At 36.5% G+C, this 19,051-nt stretch overlaps 1 protein-coding gene across 1 annotated transcript; it reads right to left on the reverse strand.

Annotated features, from left to right (window-relative positions):
• Positions 1–8,839: 8,839 nt before the first annotated feature.
• Positions 8,840–19,005, reverse strand: LOC107662840 (telomere repeats-binding bouquet formation protein 1-like). The gene is made up of 21 exons (XM_016452956.1): positions 18,999–19,005; positions 18,509–18,619; positions 18,293–18,421; positions 18,055–18,183; positions 17,836–17,896; positions 16,035–16,132; positions 15,629–15,757; positions 15,392–15,544; positions 15,180–15,311; positions 14,593–14,718; positions 14,126–14,238; positions 13,433–13,648; positions 13,007–13,311; positions 12,618–12,682; positions 12,375–12,470; positions 11,958–12,210; positions 11,765–11,784; positions 11,268–11,318; positions 10,036–10,100; positions 9,563–9,730; positions 8,840–8,881 (listed from the first exon to the last, which is right to left on the reverse strand). The coding sequence occupies exons 1-21, from the start codon at positions 19,003–19,005 to the stop codon at positions 8,840–8,842; spliced, it is 2,469 nt and encodes an 822-aa protein (XP_016308442.1).
• Positions 19,006–19,051: the final 46 nt, after the last annotated feature.

The following is a 19,051-nucleotide window of genomic DNA, read 5'->3' on the forward strand; positions in this document are numbered from 1 at the left end:
AGGAAGGAGAAGGCTTGCCTCATGAATATTAATTAATTCCATGACCCAAGCACAGTATGTGCAACTGATTGGCTGATAGGCGCTAAATCTGCACCATTCAACTGCTGATTAACAAATATTCATGAATATTAATTACATCATAATACTTTTGAAGCTGCATCTGAAGCCACACATATAGTACGAAAATGTGCATTTACACAGGCAAAAAAAATTGTCGTAAATTGTAAAGCTTCAATGATAAATAAATTAAAAAATATATATATATATATATGTGTGTGTGTGTGTGTGTGTGTGTGTGTGTGTGTGTGTGAAATAATTAATGAAATATGAAATTACACATAAAGATATGAAACTGTAAATTAGAAATTAAATATATACAGCAGCATCCGAACTGCTTTAAGGGCTGAGGTAAGTCAACGCTGCCATATTTTAGTACTACTAATGTTTTGGTGCACTGCATTGGTTATGTTAGATTAGAAGGCATCTAAAATGTAGCTACAGTACTCCAGCCAGGACCAGGATTGGGAACCACAGCTCTAGGAAGATTACAAAGAAGCATCCACATGACCTAAGTAATATTCACAAGCCAAGTCTTGATAGTAGGATTCGTAATATTGCGGATGGGGTCCGCACAGCTGTTGGAAACAAGGGATTTGAGACTTAACACTGGTCTCTCTGAGGGGTCTGTTCCACCCATGAAAGCCTTATAAGCAATATGGGGACTGAACTGATGAGGCATGTCATAGAAGCTGATTACATGGTCGCTGTAAGGAGGGTTATGAATTCTAATAATATCTTTGTCAATAGGTTTGTCACACACTATGGCTTTAATAAAATTTAAACTTGGCAAGCATCACTACTATTATTGCTCATAAACCCTTGACCTTTCTATTAAACTTTGTAAGTTATCCCACAGTGTTTGTGGAACAAACATGAATGATGCCTCAAATCATGTGGCTCTAAGAGATCAGATTTATGATCATTTCCCATAATGTTATAGAGGCTTAGAGGTGGGGATAATCTTGGATCCATCTGAACTGGCAAATGTTTACAATCATTTCCTTTGATTGTATTTTGAAAGATGCATTATCATTTTCATCCTATGCATGTTAAACCCCTATTTAAGTCGGCACCATTCAACTATTGATTAATAATACTTGTGAATATTAAATATGTCATGTGACTGTTACATCACGTTGTGTAGCAGAAGTGAGTCAGCACAGAAACTGCATCTAAAACTACACATGACAATATGCATTTATACAGGTTTTTTAATGAAACTGATGCATTTAAAGCTGCAGAAATAATATTAAAACTTGACCCTCAGTATTAAAGGAATAGTTCACCCAAAAATGAAAATTTGCTGAACATTTACTCACCCTCAGGCCATCCAAGATGTAGATGAGTTTGTTTCTTCATCAGAACAGATTTGGAGAGATTTAGCACTACATCACTTGCTCACCAATGGATCCTCTGCAGTGAATGGGTGCCGTCAGAATGAGAGTCCAAACAGCTGATAAAAACATCACAGTAATCCAAAAGTAATCCACAGCCACACATCTCCAGTCCACCAATTAATGTCTCTCATTGTTTGTGGTACAAACATGAATGATGCCACAAATCATGGGGCTCTAAGCGATCAGATTTATGATTTTTGCCCATATTAGAGGCTTGGATGTGGGGATAATTCTGCATCCATCTAAACTAGCAAATCTATTTCCCATAATTGTATGATGAATGCTACTGATGCATTATAATTTTTATCCTGTATGTTGAGCGATATTCATTTAACAGGCCAGCTTTTTTTAACCTTAGGCTACAAGTTTCAAAAGTAAACTTTGGCACTGTAAAAATGGAAGAAGAAAAAATTAATCAAAGCCTCTAGAATTAAGCTCCAAACCAGTTAAAATATATGCACTGCTTAAATGATCACAGAACAATTACTTTTCATTCATGGCCCAACAAGACCATGCCTGCTGACAACTAACATAAAAAAGCTTTCCTAAATAACTTAAGCTGCCAGTGAAGTATGATGGCACTTATTTGCAATTCAAATTAAGCTGAAACTCCCTTTCATCTCTGACAGAGAAGATGAGATTCTCACCTGAGAATAGAGATTCTGCCACATTCATTTACAATGGCCTAGATAAGGCAATGAAGCCACTCTTACTGTGCTGAAGTCAACATATAACCACTGAGATATAGGATCCACATTTGGTCAGTGCGCATCTAGTTTAAAGGTATGTTTTATTTATTACTGTAGAGTGGTATAACCACTTTTTTCATTGATATATAGTGTTTTGGAAATGGATCACATTATGGATGTAAAATGGGTTGTGACCATCACATTGACACTTTGCACATATCTGGTATATTTAGCTTTTTTAAAAGAACAAAAATTTACATTTAATAATTGCACGACTACTGTTTAAATGTGACAAGTCTTTCACTCTTTAAAGGAATAGTTCAACTAAAAATGTTCTTCATCAGAACAAATTTAGCATTAAATCACTTGTTCACCAATGGATCCTCTGCAGTGAATGGGTGCCATCAGTCCAAACAGCTGATAAAAACATCACAATAATCCATAAGTAATTCACACAACTCCAGTATATCAATTGGCTTCAATTAACTCATCTACAATTTGGATGGCCTGAAAGTCAATACATTTTAGCAAAATTCATTTTTGGGTGCACTATTCCGTAGTGTGCAATGAGGTAATTCCCATGTGATGTTATACAAAAAAACTTATAATGTAATATAATCTGAGGCTGCAATTAAACATTTATATTAAATCACATTTATTTGGGATAACACTCAAAAAGAGCATCAGTTTTGGCATGGTATTTTTTTGCAGCATGACTTCTGTGTATTTGTCTGCATGCAATTGCAGATCTAAGTCAGTCTTGCTGTTGTGTCTGGTTGAGTGTTTAAGGATTAAGAAAAGAGTGAAATCATTTTGTTAATCTGGTGCGTTGTAGAGAGAGAGAGGGGGAGAATTTGCTAGTCGATTTCCTGTCAGCAAACTTAATTTCAAGGAAGAAGAAACAAGGAATGTACAGTACTGTTATGTATGAGTAAAACAATGTGACCTGCCAGTGAACCCAGACATGTCAATTGTTTTACTTAATTATATTTATATAAATAAACATGACTATTATTAATATTTAAACAAATTAAAAATAGAAATGTTATTTTAAATAATTGTACATATTGATTTTTTTTATTAAAAGAACACTTATGTTTGTGTTGAAATCTATACAGTATGGATGTGCTAAGCCAACTGGATTTTGAGAGTGGAAAAAAGACAATAAAAGACAAGTAAACTTAACACAAATACTTATGACAGCCATATGGCCATGCACACACACACACACACACACACACACACACTCAGTGTATTAAATCTTTCACATTCTCTGAGTAGCTGTTTAGCAGAGCAGCCAAAGGTTTTGCATCCTTCAGATTCAGCGAAACTTTCTCATCCTATCATCTTTCTCTCTAATACCACACAATCAATATGTAGTTACGTTAATGCACAATCACAATATCCTCTTATCAGAATCAGTAACAGTACATGCTTCAAATATGATGCTTAACATCACCAGATATTTTAAATGCATATATTTCAAACCTACAGCACAGAACACATGGTACACGTGTATGTGAATTTGAAGGGTTAAGTCCAGGAAACACTCTGGATTAGACTTTACCGTGTGACAGAGCACACAATCAGACTGATTCCAATGACATCGAAGATACAAGCGATTTTCTTCAAATATTTCTATGCATGTGTGACGTTGACTTTGGTAATGCTCTCAGGAGGAGTGGTCTAGTTTAGCAATATTGAAAATGGCAGTAGTGCAGATGATCTGTATATGTATCTATAGCACTAAACATTACACTGAAAGAAAGAAATGAAGGCAGCTGGCCTCTCTCTGTGAGAACATGAGGGGGGAGATGGAGAGAATCTTTCTGACTGAAGTCCTGATGTCAAGTGACTTCAGTAAATCTCTCAACATCCCTCAGACTAAAAATAACCTCAAAATACATTAAAGCCACCAGCAACCCACTCACACCAAAGAGGTCAGAAACACATACTGATCTTCACTGGATTCACATCAAGTTAGAAATCAGAAGCTGTTTGTATAAAGTATTAATATAGGTAACTTTTCTTGAAAATTAAAATCCCAAAAACTTTTAAGTCATATCCTTATTTACAGCGGACCACATCTGTTAGATGTTTGCGCTTATAATCTCGAGATGTCTGAAACTTGACCTTGGTGGAAACACAATGATTTGTGTAGAAATCTTGATGTCAACTCTTAGTCTGTTTATAAAATCGCACGAGTTACATCATCAGACACGTCTATGGCTATACATGTGATCAAAGCCACAATGAATAAAACCCAAGGCATTATTATTACACATGCTCTGAATGACAATGAAACTCATGCCTGGCCAGACTGGTTGGTACATGACAGCATCCGCTGTATCAAAAAGTTTAGATTTTTTAGTTTTTTTTTTTGCTTTACTACACAATACCAGAAACATAAATGCATACTGTGTGTTAATCTGTTTTTTTTTTTTTTAGAAGGAAATCTATTTGTATGTTATTTATAAGGAAATGTAGAATCTAAGTGGTGAGAGGACAATTTCAGAAGAGCCAATCCAATCAGAGCTGGAAAACACAAACACACTAGTATTCCAACTGTGATACTGTCTTTCCTCCGAAACATATGTTTCTAATCATCCCTGGGTATTTACTTTCTGTGCAAAGAGCTTCCTCCAAACAAGGATGAAAGAGCATGAAAATGCCATGACAGACACTGAGCGAGGAATCAAAATGAAGGGATTGAGAGTTTTAGGAGTGATAACAGCTTCATCTCTCTGTCTCTCATACTCATTAAACAAGCAGCTAGTTCTGACAGCTCTGCAATTACTGCTTCAGCTGTACAATTACTACAAACATCTACAGCTGCCATCATCTATAGAAAAAACACAGATGACTGCACACACAAAAAAAACAGAGATAAAGAGAGAGATGAAGTTGCATTAATGTGCTATTCAGAATATTAAAAGGGTAGATATAAAGCAATGTTTTAATCTCAGGGCCATAGGGTACTTATAAAAATAATAAAATAATAAAATAAAATAAAAATTCACTGTGCATATTTAGGGTTTCATCAGATTACCATTACATATTACACTGCCAATATGATCCACAGCTCTGTGTCTCCATCTTGTGGATAAAACTGGGGGTAGTCAATCATGGGTGGCATTAGTTCCGATTCATTTTTACGACTCGGTTCGTTTCAGTGAACCAGTTCAAAACGGATTCTTTTGAGTCATCAAGTTTTCCGAGAGGTGCGGGATTTTGGTGTTTTCTACCTATGAATAAGAATTACTTTGGTCGTTAAAGGTGCTGTATGTAGGATTTACATCGAGTGGTTGAACTAGGTATTGCTATTGCAGTCCAAATTCAAAATATTGGAGAGGGTTTTTTTCACGCGGCCCCTCCTCCTCAGACTTGACGCACACGCAGGTTGCCAGATTGATGACACCAACAGGAACGAGAGTCAAAAACTTACATACAGCACCTTTAAATACAGACTTTGAAAGACTGGCATTTTTTTTGCCGCGCAATCTGTTCAGTCAACTAAAGTATTTTTAAACATAGGCTAATACTTTTGTATTACAGATACTTGTGGTATGTTCTTTGAAAACAGTCAATTTATGTGTTTAAGTTTCCAACCAATTTTTCTGGCGTCTAGTTGTCACACAGCCTATGGAAGCCCGTTCCCGCCAATAAAAATAAAAAAAGGTAATTGCGACTTTTTATCTCACAATTCTAACTTTTTTTCTCAAAATTGCGTGATACAAACTCGCAATTCGGACTTTTTTCTTGCAATTGCGAGTTATAATTGTGAGATATAAACTCACAATTCCGACATTTTTTCTCAGAATTGCGTGATACAAACTCGCAATTCCGACTTTTTTTCTCAGAATTGCGTGATATAAACTCGCAATTGTGAGTTAAAAAGTCATAATTGTGAGACATAAAGTCAGAATTGTGAGATATAAACTCGCAACTCGGAGAACATATCAGTCTCCCCCCCACTCAAAATTGGACTTTAACTCGCAATTGCGAGAAAAAAGTCAGAATTGCGAGTTTTTATCTCGCAATTGTGACTTTATAACTCGCAATTGCGAGTTTATATCTCACAATTATAACTCGCAATTGCAAGAAAAAAAGTCAGAATTGCGAGTTTTATCTCACAATTATGTGAAAAAAAGTCAGAATTGTGAGATAAAAAGTCGCAATAACCTTTTTTTTTTCTTCTTCACTGGCGGAAACGGGCTTCCATACACAGCCCAGTGGATTGCAACTGCTTTTCGAATCGGTTCAAATGAATCATTAAAAGGAGTCGGCTCAAAAGAGTGATTCGTCTGGAAACTGTGCATCACTATCTGAGAGTTTTCCTCCCTTTTTACAGTCAGACACTAACGTTACATCCCAGATCCTGCCTCTGCTCGCGTGTACAACTCTTCAACAAGGGTAGGTGTTTACTTAATTGATCATTTGTAATGTTAACGTTTTGGATTAGAACAATAAAGAAGTGTCCTGCTTATCTGTAGTCTCAGCAGGGCTTTGCTTTGTTCCTCTGTCTCTCTGTTCCAGCTCTGATGCCACGTCAGTGGTGAAGTTTATAACGGGGTTAAGCTCCACCATGATATTTCAGGGTCAATTATTTAAAAAACTTATTTGACAGTATAGGTTGTGCTTTAAAGCTTTTTTCGAGAGTGTGGTCCCCAGATGAGACCCATATTCAAAGCACTTCAGAAGCTGGAAGGACTGGCTGAGATAAAATAAGAGTTTCAATCGTCTTACAAATAAACTTTATCTATTTAAAAATAAATGAATACGGGTAAAATAATGAGAAGCCTTTTTTTTCTTTAATGTCCAGAGTATGCAAAATAAACAGCTCTTTGTGCTTATATTTACATAAATGCCCATGGAAGCTGTTCATATCCATCAATGTGTGCTTGTAGCTCTTTCGTACTTAGAGGCAAATAAAACCACAAGAGAACATGATGTTCTGCTGTCTAAAACTTAAATGTGAAACCACGATGCTTCCCAAGTTTTAGCATCATAGCTCAGACTTTTATCCAATATACTGTGTTTTTAAAGAGTTTGGTTTTTGTTTTGTTCTGTTTTCGTTTCACACACACACACACTTGTATGTAAAGTGCAGTAGTGCTTATACTTGCAATCCATCATTCACTTTGGAAGATATGGGACAGAACGCAGCTGACACAGTCAACCTTATATAAACCACTACACTCACCTCTAGAAAACAGCAGCGGCTGGAAGATCATTAGGTGCAAGTATGTCAGTACAATATTCAAGAAATATATTTTTTTTTCCAGAGGATATAGTCATGAAACAGGGTTGTTTGTCATTCAGAGTTGAATTAAGGTAGCAAACTGGATGCAGAATTTCAATTCAAATTTGTATGTTAGAAAGAATTAAAATGAATTGAAATTCAAAGAACTTCATAAAACTTTCATTTTATCAGGAATATTGTCTTGACAAAGCCTTATTTGAAAGTTTGGACCAAAGTTTAAAAAGCCTTGATGTTTGAAGGTTTATATTAGTCAATAGATCCAGTTCTTTATTTCTGAATTTTACACAACCCTGTCATGAAAAAGGTGAAAGTTACATGTAAAACCAGCCACCTCAGATATCTAATGAACATTCCTAAAATTATGCCTACTGAGTCGCTGACAAGCAGCAAACCAGCCATCTGATATTTGTTATTCTTGATGGTCTATATTCTTCCGAGCTCTTGTGTATGAACCGTTCAGCCAGTCTTCTAGGAGAAGAGGAAAAGAATGTACGTTAAAACAATGATTGTAATAAAGGAAAATAAAGACTGTAACACATCACAATGACATTGTTCCTTGATCTGTATTTTGCATTTAATCAAATACGTTTGTGGTATGCATTCCTACAGTATCTTCTCAAACATATGAACAAAACATCAATATGTGAAAATAGCTTGATTCAACATTACTGCAGTGCCTCTGGAGTTAGAAATAATTTGGAGTACAGACAAAACTCGACAGAAGTGTATGAACAATCCCAATACATGGGAGTTTCCTGGGAAGATAACATGCACCATCTCTCAGTTTACTCAGCGAAGCTTCTGGGGAGAGGGGCAACATTCTTTCCAGAGAAAAGGGGTCTCATGGGACAGTTTTTTTTTTTTTAGGTTAACTTTCTGGATCTTTTCCCAAGAAACTTTGGCTTTATTATAAATAAACATCTTTCAACTGAGTTTTCTGTACTGAACGTGTAGCAAAGTTTTTGATGAAATATTAAGCTGCTTCCATTTGCTGAAATCTCAAGGAAATGCCATGCCTCATTATCCTTGTATAACAGAGCTTTGTGTCTTTCAGCCATAAGAGGAATGAATTTAGATGACATGGCTCTAGGGAATCTACTGTTGCACAACAAGTAAACTTTATACAAATATACATACAGTATGGACTCCCATGCAAATAAAGTGGATTTGACAGAAAATAAATAAACAGGTAACTGTGATACCCATATGACTTATTTTTCAAATAAATTGAGCATGGGGGAAAAAAAACTTTCAAACTAAATCTTTTTTTAATTTCTCTTTAGTGGAAACAATGTTATTTTCTTACATATCACCTTGTTATATAGCAAAATAAGGGCAAAATGATACAATCCAATAACAAAAATATACAACATAACTCTATTAAAATAAAACAACAAATAGTGATGGCTGAAAATTAGTTCAGCTGGTGATCATTCGTCTCCTGCACCAGACAGATCCTGTGCTTTGGCTTTCTGTCAATAAAAGAGAGAAAACAGAATCAGGATTCTGAAAGGGCAGTAGTGGGGAAATGAAACAGGAAGCAAAATAGATACCGTGAAGGTACTTGCATAGCAATATAATTAACATCTGATGGCCTCTAGATCTCATTGAGCCATATCATGTTTGTCATGTTGCTATTTTGAACTGAGAAAGACAACCAGAAGAACACTGTTACATAACAGTGTGACAGCCACATACCAAAGAGGCCAGTTTCTTTAGCATTTCCTCTTAGTGAGATCATTCTTTCACTGGGTGGGTGTCTAATAATCGGTTTAATCAATCATTACTATTCACTTTCAGTCAGAACATGGGTGCATCTCATAACAAATGTCATATTTCACCCCAAACAAATACAATAAGTCTCTTACACTTACCAAGATTGCATTTATTTGAACAGAAATGCAATAAAAACAATAATATTATGAAATATTATTACAATTTAAAATGACTGGTTTTCTATATTAATTCTATTATTAAATTGTGAAATTTAGCACTCCCCCAATTTCTCACCACTGTAATGTAAATCCTGGTGGAAGCATAGAGTGATTTTGATGTTAAATATTAAGTGAACGTTCTTGGCAGCCTTTGTTAGATTTACACACAAGTTACAGTATTCAGAAAGCTGATCTTCATCATCATTGGTCGGGTCAAGCCTGCATGTGTTGGTACTTCTTGGCCAGGTCTACATTGGTGCGTCCGGGCTGGAAGGGATACGTCCAGAGGATGGAGTTCCAGGAGTGACCAAACCTCTTCACACCCATGTTGAGGTACAGCAACTCGTCAGCAGAAAAGTTCCGCCTCTCTCTGTGTCTGCCTGAAGACTAAAGCAGAAAACCTTCACAAATTCACACATTTAGATGGGCTAAAGATGATATACATTATGCATATGGGTGCACAAATATAAACGGTTCGTAATAAGTTAAGATATTTATAGTCAATGTGAATTGTTTCAGAGGAAGAGCAAGTTAATTCATTTGACATTTTCTTTGATTATGCTCAGAATATTATGACAAAAAGGATATTGCATGACTGTCTGCACTATAAAAAAACGCTAAAATAGGGTGTTCTAGGTTCAATGCAAGTGTGAAATCATGGTATAATTCACCTAATATTAAGAGTACCATACATTTTTTGGGAGACAGTCTTCTGAGGTTTTCTTGAGGCGGCTGTGAACCGTGTTCTTTTTTATGCCTGGGCCAGAGAGAAAAAGAAAAGAAAGAATAAGAGAGGCAGGAAGTGGAATTAAATAACCAAACCATACAAAATGTGTCTGTGCTGGTAACAGCAATACAGACTTGACTTGCACAGGCAGCAGGGAGGTATATTGATCTTTAGAATGATTTAGTGGGCAGTCTGTGGAACAGTACTCACAGTACTAATATCCTACAGAACAAATACAGACTGTTCTTTAGCAGGACATTCCTCTCAGCATGAAGGGCCTTCTTATTGTAGTCACACTGTTCCACCAACTCGAGAGGAACAAAACCCTTTATGTGTGCATGTATGGATGCGAACACACACCAATCTTTATCATTTACTTGTTTCATCCAGGCATTAAGAGTATTAAAATAATACAATATTATTGTATTTTACAGTTAAAAATGAAATAATTAAAACCAAATAATATAATTTAAAAAAAATGTAATTATCCATTAAGATCATCGTAGAGTTATTCTAGTCAACTGTAGTCACATGCCTTTCAAGAATTCTTGTTCCTTTTTAATCAGTTGCAGCACTGACTGGTAACATATTTTTGCAAAATGGCTACTAAACTATAAATTGCTACTTTTACATCAGCACCAAGTAGAATTGCTTATTAGTGCCATCTTATGACTAGTAAAAATGTAAAGTAAAAAACTAATGGTTGGGTTCCTGATCACCCTTTCCAGGTTTGATTATGGTTAATGACTGGATGACATTACATGACCCTTTACTTGACAATTATAGTGAGAACGTTTCTAGAAAGTTCAGTAAGTCTTGAGGTTACAGGAAAGAAGCCACGTCGGAACAACTGAAAAAGCACTCAGAGACCACAAGTCGGCAATAGAGGGAATGGAATGAATGAGACTGAGGGGGAAAAGGAGGACAAAAGTAAAAAACCGAGAGCAAAGATGGAAAGACATTTCAGCAACTTAGACAAAAGTCGAAAGCACAGACGAGTCTTGCGTTACATAACTACTTATTCAATAATATAATCTGGCTTTTTGCACGCATATGCACCGTTTATCAAATGTATGGGGCAGTTTCCAGATGTTTATAGTGGCACAGACATTATGAATGTTACCTCTCCCCAAACCTCTAAACTATTATAGCTACAGTTAGCTACAGTTCTCTTTTGTACTGCAAGGGAAAGAACACTTCTCTTACTGTATATTTCTCTCGGTCTTCTCAGGGGTGTGAGCCTAATACCTGAAGAAAGAAACACTAAGAATTAGAGAGAAGAAAATAAACACCAAATGCACTAAAAATGCCATAGCATGTGAAGATATCCAGTTGTTAAAGAAAAAAAGAGGCTGCATCCCAAGTTGCATACTTCTATGCAATAACTGGGACATAATACAACATAAAATTGCATCTCGATTCCACACACCATTTGTCTCATACTGTTTGAATTTTAATCATCTATCTGAATACAGTTTGTATAAAATAGAATATACAGTAAATGGATCATCAGACTTTGTATGTAATTATAAATTCCCAACATACATCGTTGCTTTGGATGAAAGCATCTCCTAAATGAATAAATGTAAATCATGAGGGTGTGTTTGGTTCTCCAGGCCTTGTTCTATCAAAGCTACTTTCTAAACAACAATCCCAAAGACATTGTGAAAGACCATGTGGACACCGTCTCTTACATCTGTCTGATGGTTGGTGACTCCCCTTACGAAAAAGAAGTTTATTCAAGTGTGCTATTAGTATACTTCTTTTAAACTAAAAATAGGAAAGTATACTTTTAGTCTACTTTTTATGTACTTCTCAGAAATGGGCTTTAAATATACTTGAACTTTACTTAAGTATACTTGCTAAAATAAACTTTTTGTATACTACTTTTTGGTAAGGGTCAGCCTGTGTTTTTCCCTCTGGCTCATCTCTGTTTCCTTACCAGTGCTCTTTCTGTTTTTGTCATGTGTGTGGATGTGACTGTGTGTTAGAGTGTGTCTAGTCCTCTTTAACTGCTGGTTTCTCCTAAATCGATCCTCAGCCTCTCGCAGCACCAGGTGAAAGTCACACTGAAACCTGCAGCTACGCAACACAGCACCAAATGAACGACTGTCCATCTCATTTATATTTTTCACACAACCTGAGAAATGGAAAAGGTGCATGTGTGCACAAGACAGCGTGGAGAAAAGGAACATGCAAGACAAAAATAACAATGAGAGCACTGAAAAACCAGAAAGTGGCAGTAAGTATCGCTTGTATTATATAATGTGTTGTTTGTTTGTGTGCATTCATACAGACACACACCTGCACAGCGTAGACTGCTGGGTTTAGAGGCAGAGGGCGGCTTCAGAAACCTGTTAATTTCTCTGTCTAACAGCTCAGAGCACAAAGACATCTCATCTGAAAACAGCAGCACAAATTCATGAACTAAAACTTCAAATGAACAGCAAAGAACTTAATTCCTAATATAAATCTGTAGGTGAAGAGAAATCAAAGGTTTTGCTGTGACTTAGCACAAACCAAGCGTGATGTTTTAGTAAGATTTACCATCAGAGCGAGTGTGTGTGCACTGGTTTCTCTTCATGGGAACAGGATGTCTGAAAATATCTGGGCTGAAACCCAAGAAAAATAAAACGGAGAGAGAAATGAAAAGACATTGACATGAAATGGATTATGTGTATCTGGATTTAATGTGAACATCCTAATACTGAATAAAACAACTAGGAATGAGAAAAGCAAGAATAAATCATACTAACTCATACTATCACATTTTTCAACAAAAAAATCTATTTGTTTAATTTTTCTGGCCACAAGTGTATGATAAACTTTTAAAAGACATTGATTTGCACTCTTTATTCATCAAATTACATGTATTTAAACAGTGTCTTTATCTAGCAAAACTGTAAAAGCAAAACACATTAATTTATGATGTTTACCCCTGTGTATCTCTGCCGCCCTCTGTTGGTGTGCGGCAGTGCTGTAAACGTTTGTTGCCATCATCATCTGAGTCTAGATACATCATCTTTAATCTCTTTGCCACTCTTTCAGACTGTAATTTCCTCTCCATGTCTCTCTTTTTCACACCTCCCTGTGTGCTTGTCTCCTGGTTGCCACTCCTCTCAATATTCCTCTCATTCTCTCTCATTAATTCATGCTCTCTCTTGTTGCCCTTTTCCCAGCTAGGGCCTTTGAAGTGAGTGACTTGGGCAGGACTCAAACACTCTTCAGTGCTGACACGCTGCTACTTACAAACACAAAACAAACATGTTTGTATGTATGTTGTTGAAACGGCTGTGAACTGATGCAGAATGCTTAACATTTACACATTACTATCTGTTAATGTGTTTACATGTCATTCTCACCAAGTTCTCTTTGCTGTATGGTATTTCATTTGTGATTGGTCGTTCTAGAGTTCCTGCAGGGGTTGTGTGTAACTCTCCATATACTCGATGGTAACCTTTCACCTTTTGCATCACAGAACCCTCCCACCATGCCTTATTACATTCCACAGATGAGGCCAACCTCTGATTGCTGCGCTGCTGGATTTCGGTGTCTCTTTCCCACAGTTTCACACCGATCTGAAAATCAAAATACAAAATAAGGCTAATAAACATATGGTTTGTGTGTGCGTTCACATATAAAATGTAAACATGCTTGAGTTAAACAATTTTTAAAAACCTACAGTACTGACTTGAATTTAATCACTCTTTGGACACATTTCATATCACATTTTGTCTATGGTGTCATAACATGCTATCAGATCTGGTTACATTTTGTTTGAAAAATTTTAGCACTTATGGACTAAATAACACAAGAATATGCTTGGAAGTGTTAAAGAATAAAGTATATTAAAGGGATAGTTCAATCTAATGCTGAGGGCGAATAAACGATGACAGAATTTTCATTTTGGAGTGACCTATCCCTTTAACAGATAACTGCACTCAAAAACACCAAAATCTGTCTCATTGACGTTATAATACGACTTTTACATGGAAGCCCTGGGTGAAACATACAGCAACTGAAATATCAAAATACACATTCACAAACAGAAAAACCTCTTTCTCTAGGAGCTGTATTCTCTGGAGGATTTTTCCGGCGGACCTCCAGTGACTCTCCATGTCACTCTCCTGCAGATTCATAGTTGACATGCCTGCACCTAATGATTCAGCTGGGTGGAGAGGGAAAAAAACATCAAAAGCTCATGTGCCATAGTCTCAGTTTAATGGAAGCAGGACATTAAAAGAAGGGCATGGTTACTAAGTGCTGTGATGTGGTGCACCTGAAATTAATAGCATATCATCATCACCACTGGCGACAGAGTCTATTTTCTAGACTAGTACAGTCCTGAATAAGTCTTTTATTTTTCATGCTTTTTCTTGAAGACAATTATTTGCATTTTTATTTAAAGAAAAAGGTTTGTCACTACTTATTGCAGAGTAATAATCTTTGTTTCCTGCCAAAGGCTCTTTTGCACATAACCATATAGAGTGAACATGTACAAATATTAAAACACGCAACTCACTGATTCTCTTGCAAGTATGCAGTACGAACATGGCTGCCTTTCTAACCTCTTCATCACTAGCCTCAGTGAGCAGCGAAATCATAATAGGCAAACCTCCTGCCGACAACAATTGAGATTGATGCTCTACTGCAAAGACAGAGAACAGACAAACTAATACAATAATATACAAGCCATGAATTTCCCAAAGGAAACACACCAGTGCTTGAAAGGCAGCAAACAGTGTGAGGTTATTTATAATTGCAGTGTAAAAGCAGCCATATGTGGTTAAACAGATGCAACAAACTATACTTATATGAGAAAGAAGAGCAATCAGAACTCAAATACAAGTACAAACAAGCTCATTTTAATTTTCTTCCATTTATTATTATTTTACATCTCTTTAAAAATCATATATAAACTATCTACAATACAAAATGTGAATGGAGTCTGTAGCTGTATTGGGCTAAATTGCAGAAATTCAACGAGAATGATAAAAAGAAGTATCAGGAATTTTAATCTAGAGCTTACTTTTTCATTTGTAGTGCTACATGTATGTGGTAGAAAAATGCAAATGTCATTTTACTACCATCTGTTACCCACAAACTCACCACAGGCATCTGTGAGGTGTCCAATCGTCAACACCACAGCGAGCTGGTCTTGTGGGTCAAGGTTTGGGCTGGACAACAGACACAATAGCCCTGGAATGACCATCAACTTTGATAAAGAAGACACCAACTGCTCTGAAACAGAAAGACAAAAGAAATGGAGAATCCAATACAACCCAGTATAGTTCTCTTGGGTGTGTGTGCATGTGTCTTACCGTTGTTGGAGATGCAGGCAGACAATGTTTTAGTGATTACTGTGGCCACCTTACAAGCAGGAGCACTGTGTGCCGACTGAGACAAAACTCTGGTAAGAGTGTCTGAGAGTGAATCTAGGCCTCCCACTGACACAAAATACTGCTGAGCACAAGCTGAAAAACATATTCACATGAGATGAGAAAATGAGTACAAACTGTGGCATTATGTTATTCTGTACTGATGCTGTTTATGCTCACAATTGTTTGCAACAGTCATGCCTATAAATGAGCATATAGGCTGTGCCAACTCTGCCCTGGGCAATGCCACTTCCTGCAGCCAGGTCTTCACCAGGGGAAACACATGCATACATGCGTTCTGATTCTCCTCTGTCATAAACAAACACATAGGCAGATTCTTCAAGTGTTTATTTGCATGTGTGTAAATACAAAACTTATCTCTCAATCTCATTCTAAACAAACGTTTAGGGTTTAAAGGGATAGTTCACCCAAAAATGAAAATTCTGTCATTAATTAATGAACGAAGGTCTTACGGGTTTGGAACGACATGAGGGTGAGTAATTAATGACAGAACTTTAATTTTTGGGTGAACTATCCCTTTAATGATGGTAAAGGGGAAGAGAAGGGATGGAGAACATAACCATACCATTTTGAGGGTTGTTGACAGAGCCACAGAGAGCACTAGATACAGTGGCCCACAACTGCAACTGCTCATAAGATGTGTTAGGATCTGGAAAACTATGCCTGAAAAGTGGCATAAGAAAGAACATAAACTGAAATCTGGTTCTGTTGAGCAGCAGGGAAGTGTTTAAGCAAGTTTCCAGATGTTTATCTGGATTTCTGTGATTCACGTCGACAAAACACCAGACAGTGTCTGAAATGTTACCCCTCCGCACCAAGTAGGGGAGCATATTATATTTTGTTTGGGAATGTTTTCAATTTATCCAGGACATTGACTGTGGTATGTTTTACAAGAAAATTCTATTTCAGTTTTTCTACTTCAAAATCTCATGTTTAATTAAATGTGTTTCTTGCCTTTTCTTTGTAATTGTTTGTGAAATTTGACTAGCATTTTTTTTGAGTGAAAATTGTTTTTCAGTGTGTCGTTCCAAACCTGTATGACTTTCTATTTTCTGTGGAACACAAGAGAAAATATTATAAAAAATGTTGTTTTTTGGCCATACAGTGAAAGTCAATGGGGTCCAATATTGGGGGTCCAAAAAGTTTTCATTATATGGACAAAAACAGTTTAAACATTCTTAAGAAATATCACATAGAAGAAAAAAGTCACACAGAATAAATAATGACAAAATCTTCAGTTTTTGGCTTACCAATCCCCTTAAAGGGGTCATATGATGTTGCTAAAAAAAAACATTATTTTTTGTATTTGGTGTAATGAAATGTGTTTATGCGGTTTAAGGTTAAAAAAAAACACATTGTTTTCCACATACTGTACATTATTGTTTCTCCTCTATGCCCCGCCTTTCTGAAACGCGTCGATTTTTACAAAGCTCATCAGTCTGAAAAGCGAGGTGTGCTCTGATTGGCCAGCTATCCAGTGTGTTGTGATTGGCCGAATACCTCAAGCGTGTGACGGAAATGTTACGCCCCTTACCATATTGTGATGCCCTGTCCGGCCAGAGCGACGAGACAAAAACATTAAAACCCATTATAAACGAGGCATTTGTTGCATCCAGTGGGGACATAATTACGGATTATAATGACTTATACTGTCTTTTTACACGTTGCGTTGCATCGCGCCGCGTAAACATAAAACGATGTCTGCATTTGTGATCGGAGAAATGACAAACAACAAGTTTTGCTTTCACAACGAAACACAGCGTCTCCACGGCATGGCGGTGGCGGCAACAATACTACAGCGAGAATAAAAAGTTCTAAAAGTAAAATAAAAATTCTTTCTTTGCGTGAACATTTGGGTGGCATTATGCAAATCTTCCCACATTGTGACGTAGACATGTGGGGGCGTGTTAGAACGAGCCGTTTTAGGTAGGCGTGGTTGACTCTTAACTTTTATAAAGACTATCTCTTTGGATTTGAGACTTTAGTCTTTGCAACTTTACAGATCTTCTTTATGCACCAAGAGCTTGTAACACTTCAAAGAGAAAGGAAAAATTTGTATCGCATCATATGAGCCCTTTAAGCAAGTGATCAATTACCTAAAAACTGTAGACTATCCCTAACAGCCTTGTTATCATCCACATAAAAATTTAATATGTCATCTGCCCTGCTCTGTCTATAGGTGTTAATTGGGACTGTTAATCTGCTGCTGTAAGGCTGTATACTGTGTTTTAACATGATGTAGATGTATTCAATGAATACCTTTAAGGAGTCATGTGACATCACAAATTTAAATCTAAAGGAATAAAGTATAAAAATATAGGCAGATAACTATGCATACCTGAACAAACTGAACTTAATGTGTGTACCTGAACAAATTGAGCAAGGTTTCGATACACCTGGAGGTCTTAGCAAGAGTCTGTCCACATCCTGGAAAACAAAACAAACACACACACACACACACACACACACACACAAACAACACAAACCATTTGTGAATTGCCAACCTGTTCTCTCCCCACTCTACAAAACCACAGTATCAGCACAGGAATGGTCTCACTGGATGTAAGTTTTATGGTGAACCTTACTGTTGTTGGCAACCAATACAGACAGCATGTACACTGCTACTCTTTTTTCCGTCAGAGGCATTTTCTGTTCCAGATGCTGCGCTAAGTCACGAAACGTCTCCTCTCTGCACAGTGACTGTTTACAGCTCTCTGCAAGTTCATAGTCAAATGTTATATTTCAAATATTAACTGTTTAACAATACAATTATAAAACCACACACAGATCCACATGTAGGTATGATGATAACTGCATACATACCATGTAATTCAGCCAAGGATGCAAGTGTAAATAGAGCAGTCTCTTTAACCTGAGAGAAAATGCTGGACTTTGACAGGTTATATATGAAGGCAATTCCTCCAATCTCTCTAAAGAACTCCACATACTGACCTAATACACAAAGAAATATTTAATATAATATTTTTAGGTTTGTATGAGGCAGTGTCATATGAGTATGTTCAGAGCTGTAAATCAGACCGTTTTGTTTGCAGATTGAGATGATGGTGAGAAGAGCTTGTTTCTGTGATCCAGGCCATTTCATCTGGTATTTCAGACATTCCAGTAACAGACGCAAATCTGTCTTGGTAGCTGAAAACATGAATATTGTTAAGTCCTTTAGCTTGGAAAGCAAAATATGTACTTGGGTCTGTACAACAGATGGGTTTTGTGCAATAAAACACAATATAATATTAATAAATGTTATGTTTCCACTTAAGACAAGGTACATTTTAACCAGAGTCTATGATTTTAACAGAACACAAACCAGAGAAAGTAATGGATTTTACTAGAACTATGTCGTGATAGTCATTAAAAACATTGCATAATTGTTCACAGTTCAGTTTCAAAGTATCAAGATATTTTAAAGTTGCATAATAATAATGTTATGCAATAATATTTGTTAATGTTATTAATTAAAGTTTTCATATTGTTAACAAAAATAATGTATATATTATGATATGATGCTGACCTTCCATTCTTCGTACTCAATAAACCATCCTTTTCACCTACACGCTCAAAGTG

This window comes from Sinocyclocheilus anshuiensis, unplaced genomic scaffold (assembly GCF_001515605.1).
Source record: "Sinocyclocheilus anshuiensis isolate Anshui unplaced genomic scaffold, SAMN03320099.WGS_v1.1 scaffold739, whole genome shotgun sequence".
NCBI classification, from domain to species: Eukaryota; Metazoa; Chordata; class Actinopteri; order Cypriniformes; family Cyprinidae; genus Sinocyclocheilus; species Sinocyclocheilus anshuiensis.

Excerpts from the sequence above, each read along its gene's own strand:
- LOC107662840 (XM_016452956.1), bottom strand. Across the intron at positions 17,897-18,054 it reads TGTATTGGTTGCCAACAACA|GATGTGGACAGACTCTTGCT; the intron begins GTAAGGTTCACC and ends TTTGTTTTCCAG. Across the intron at positions 15,312-15,391 it reads TGCCTGCATCTCCAACAACG|AGCAGTTGGTGTCTTCTTTA; the intron begins GTAAGACACATG and ends TTTCTGTTTCAG.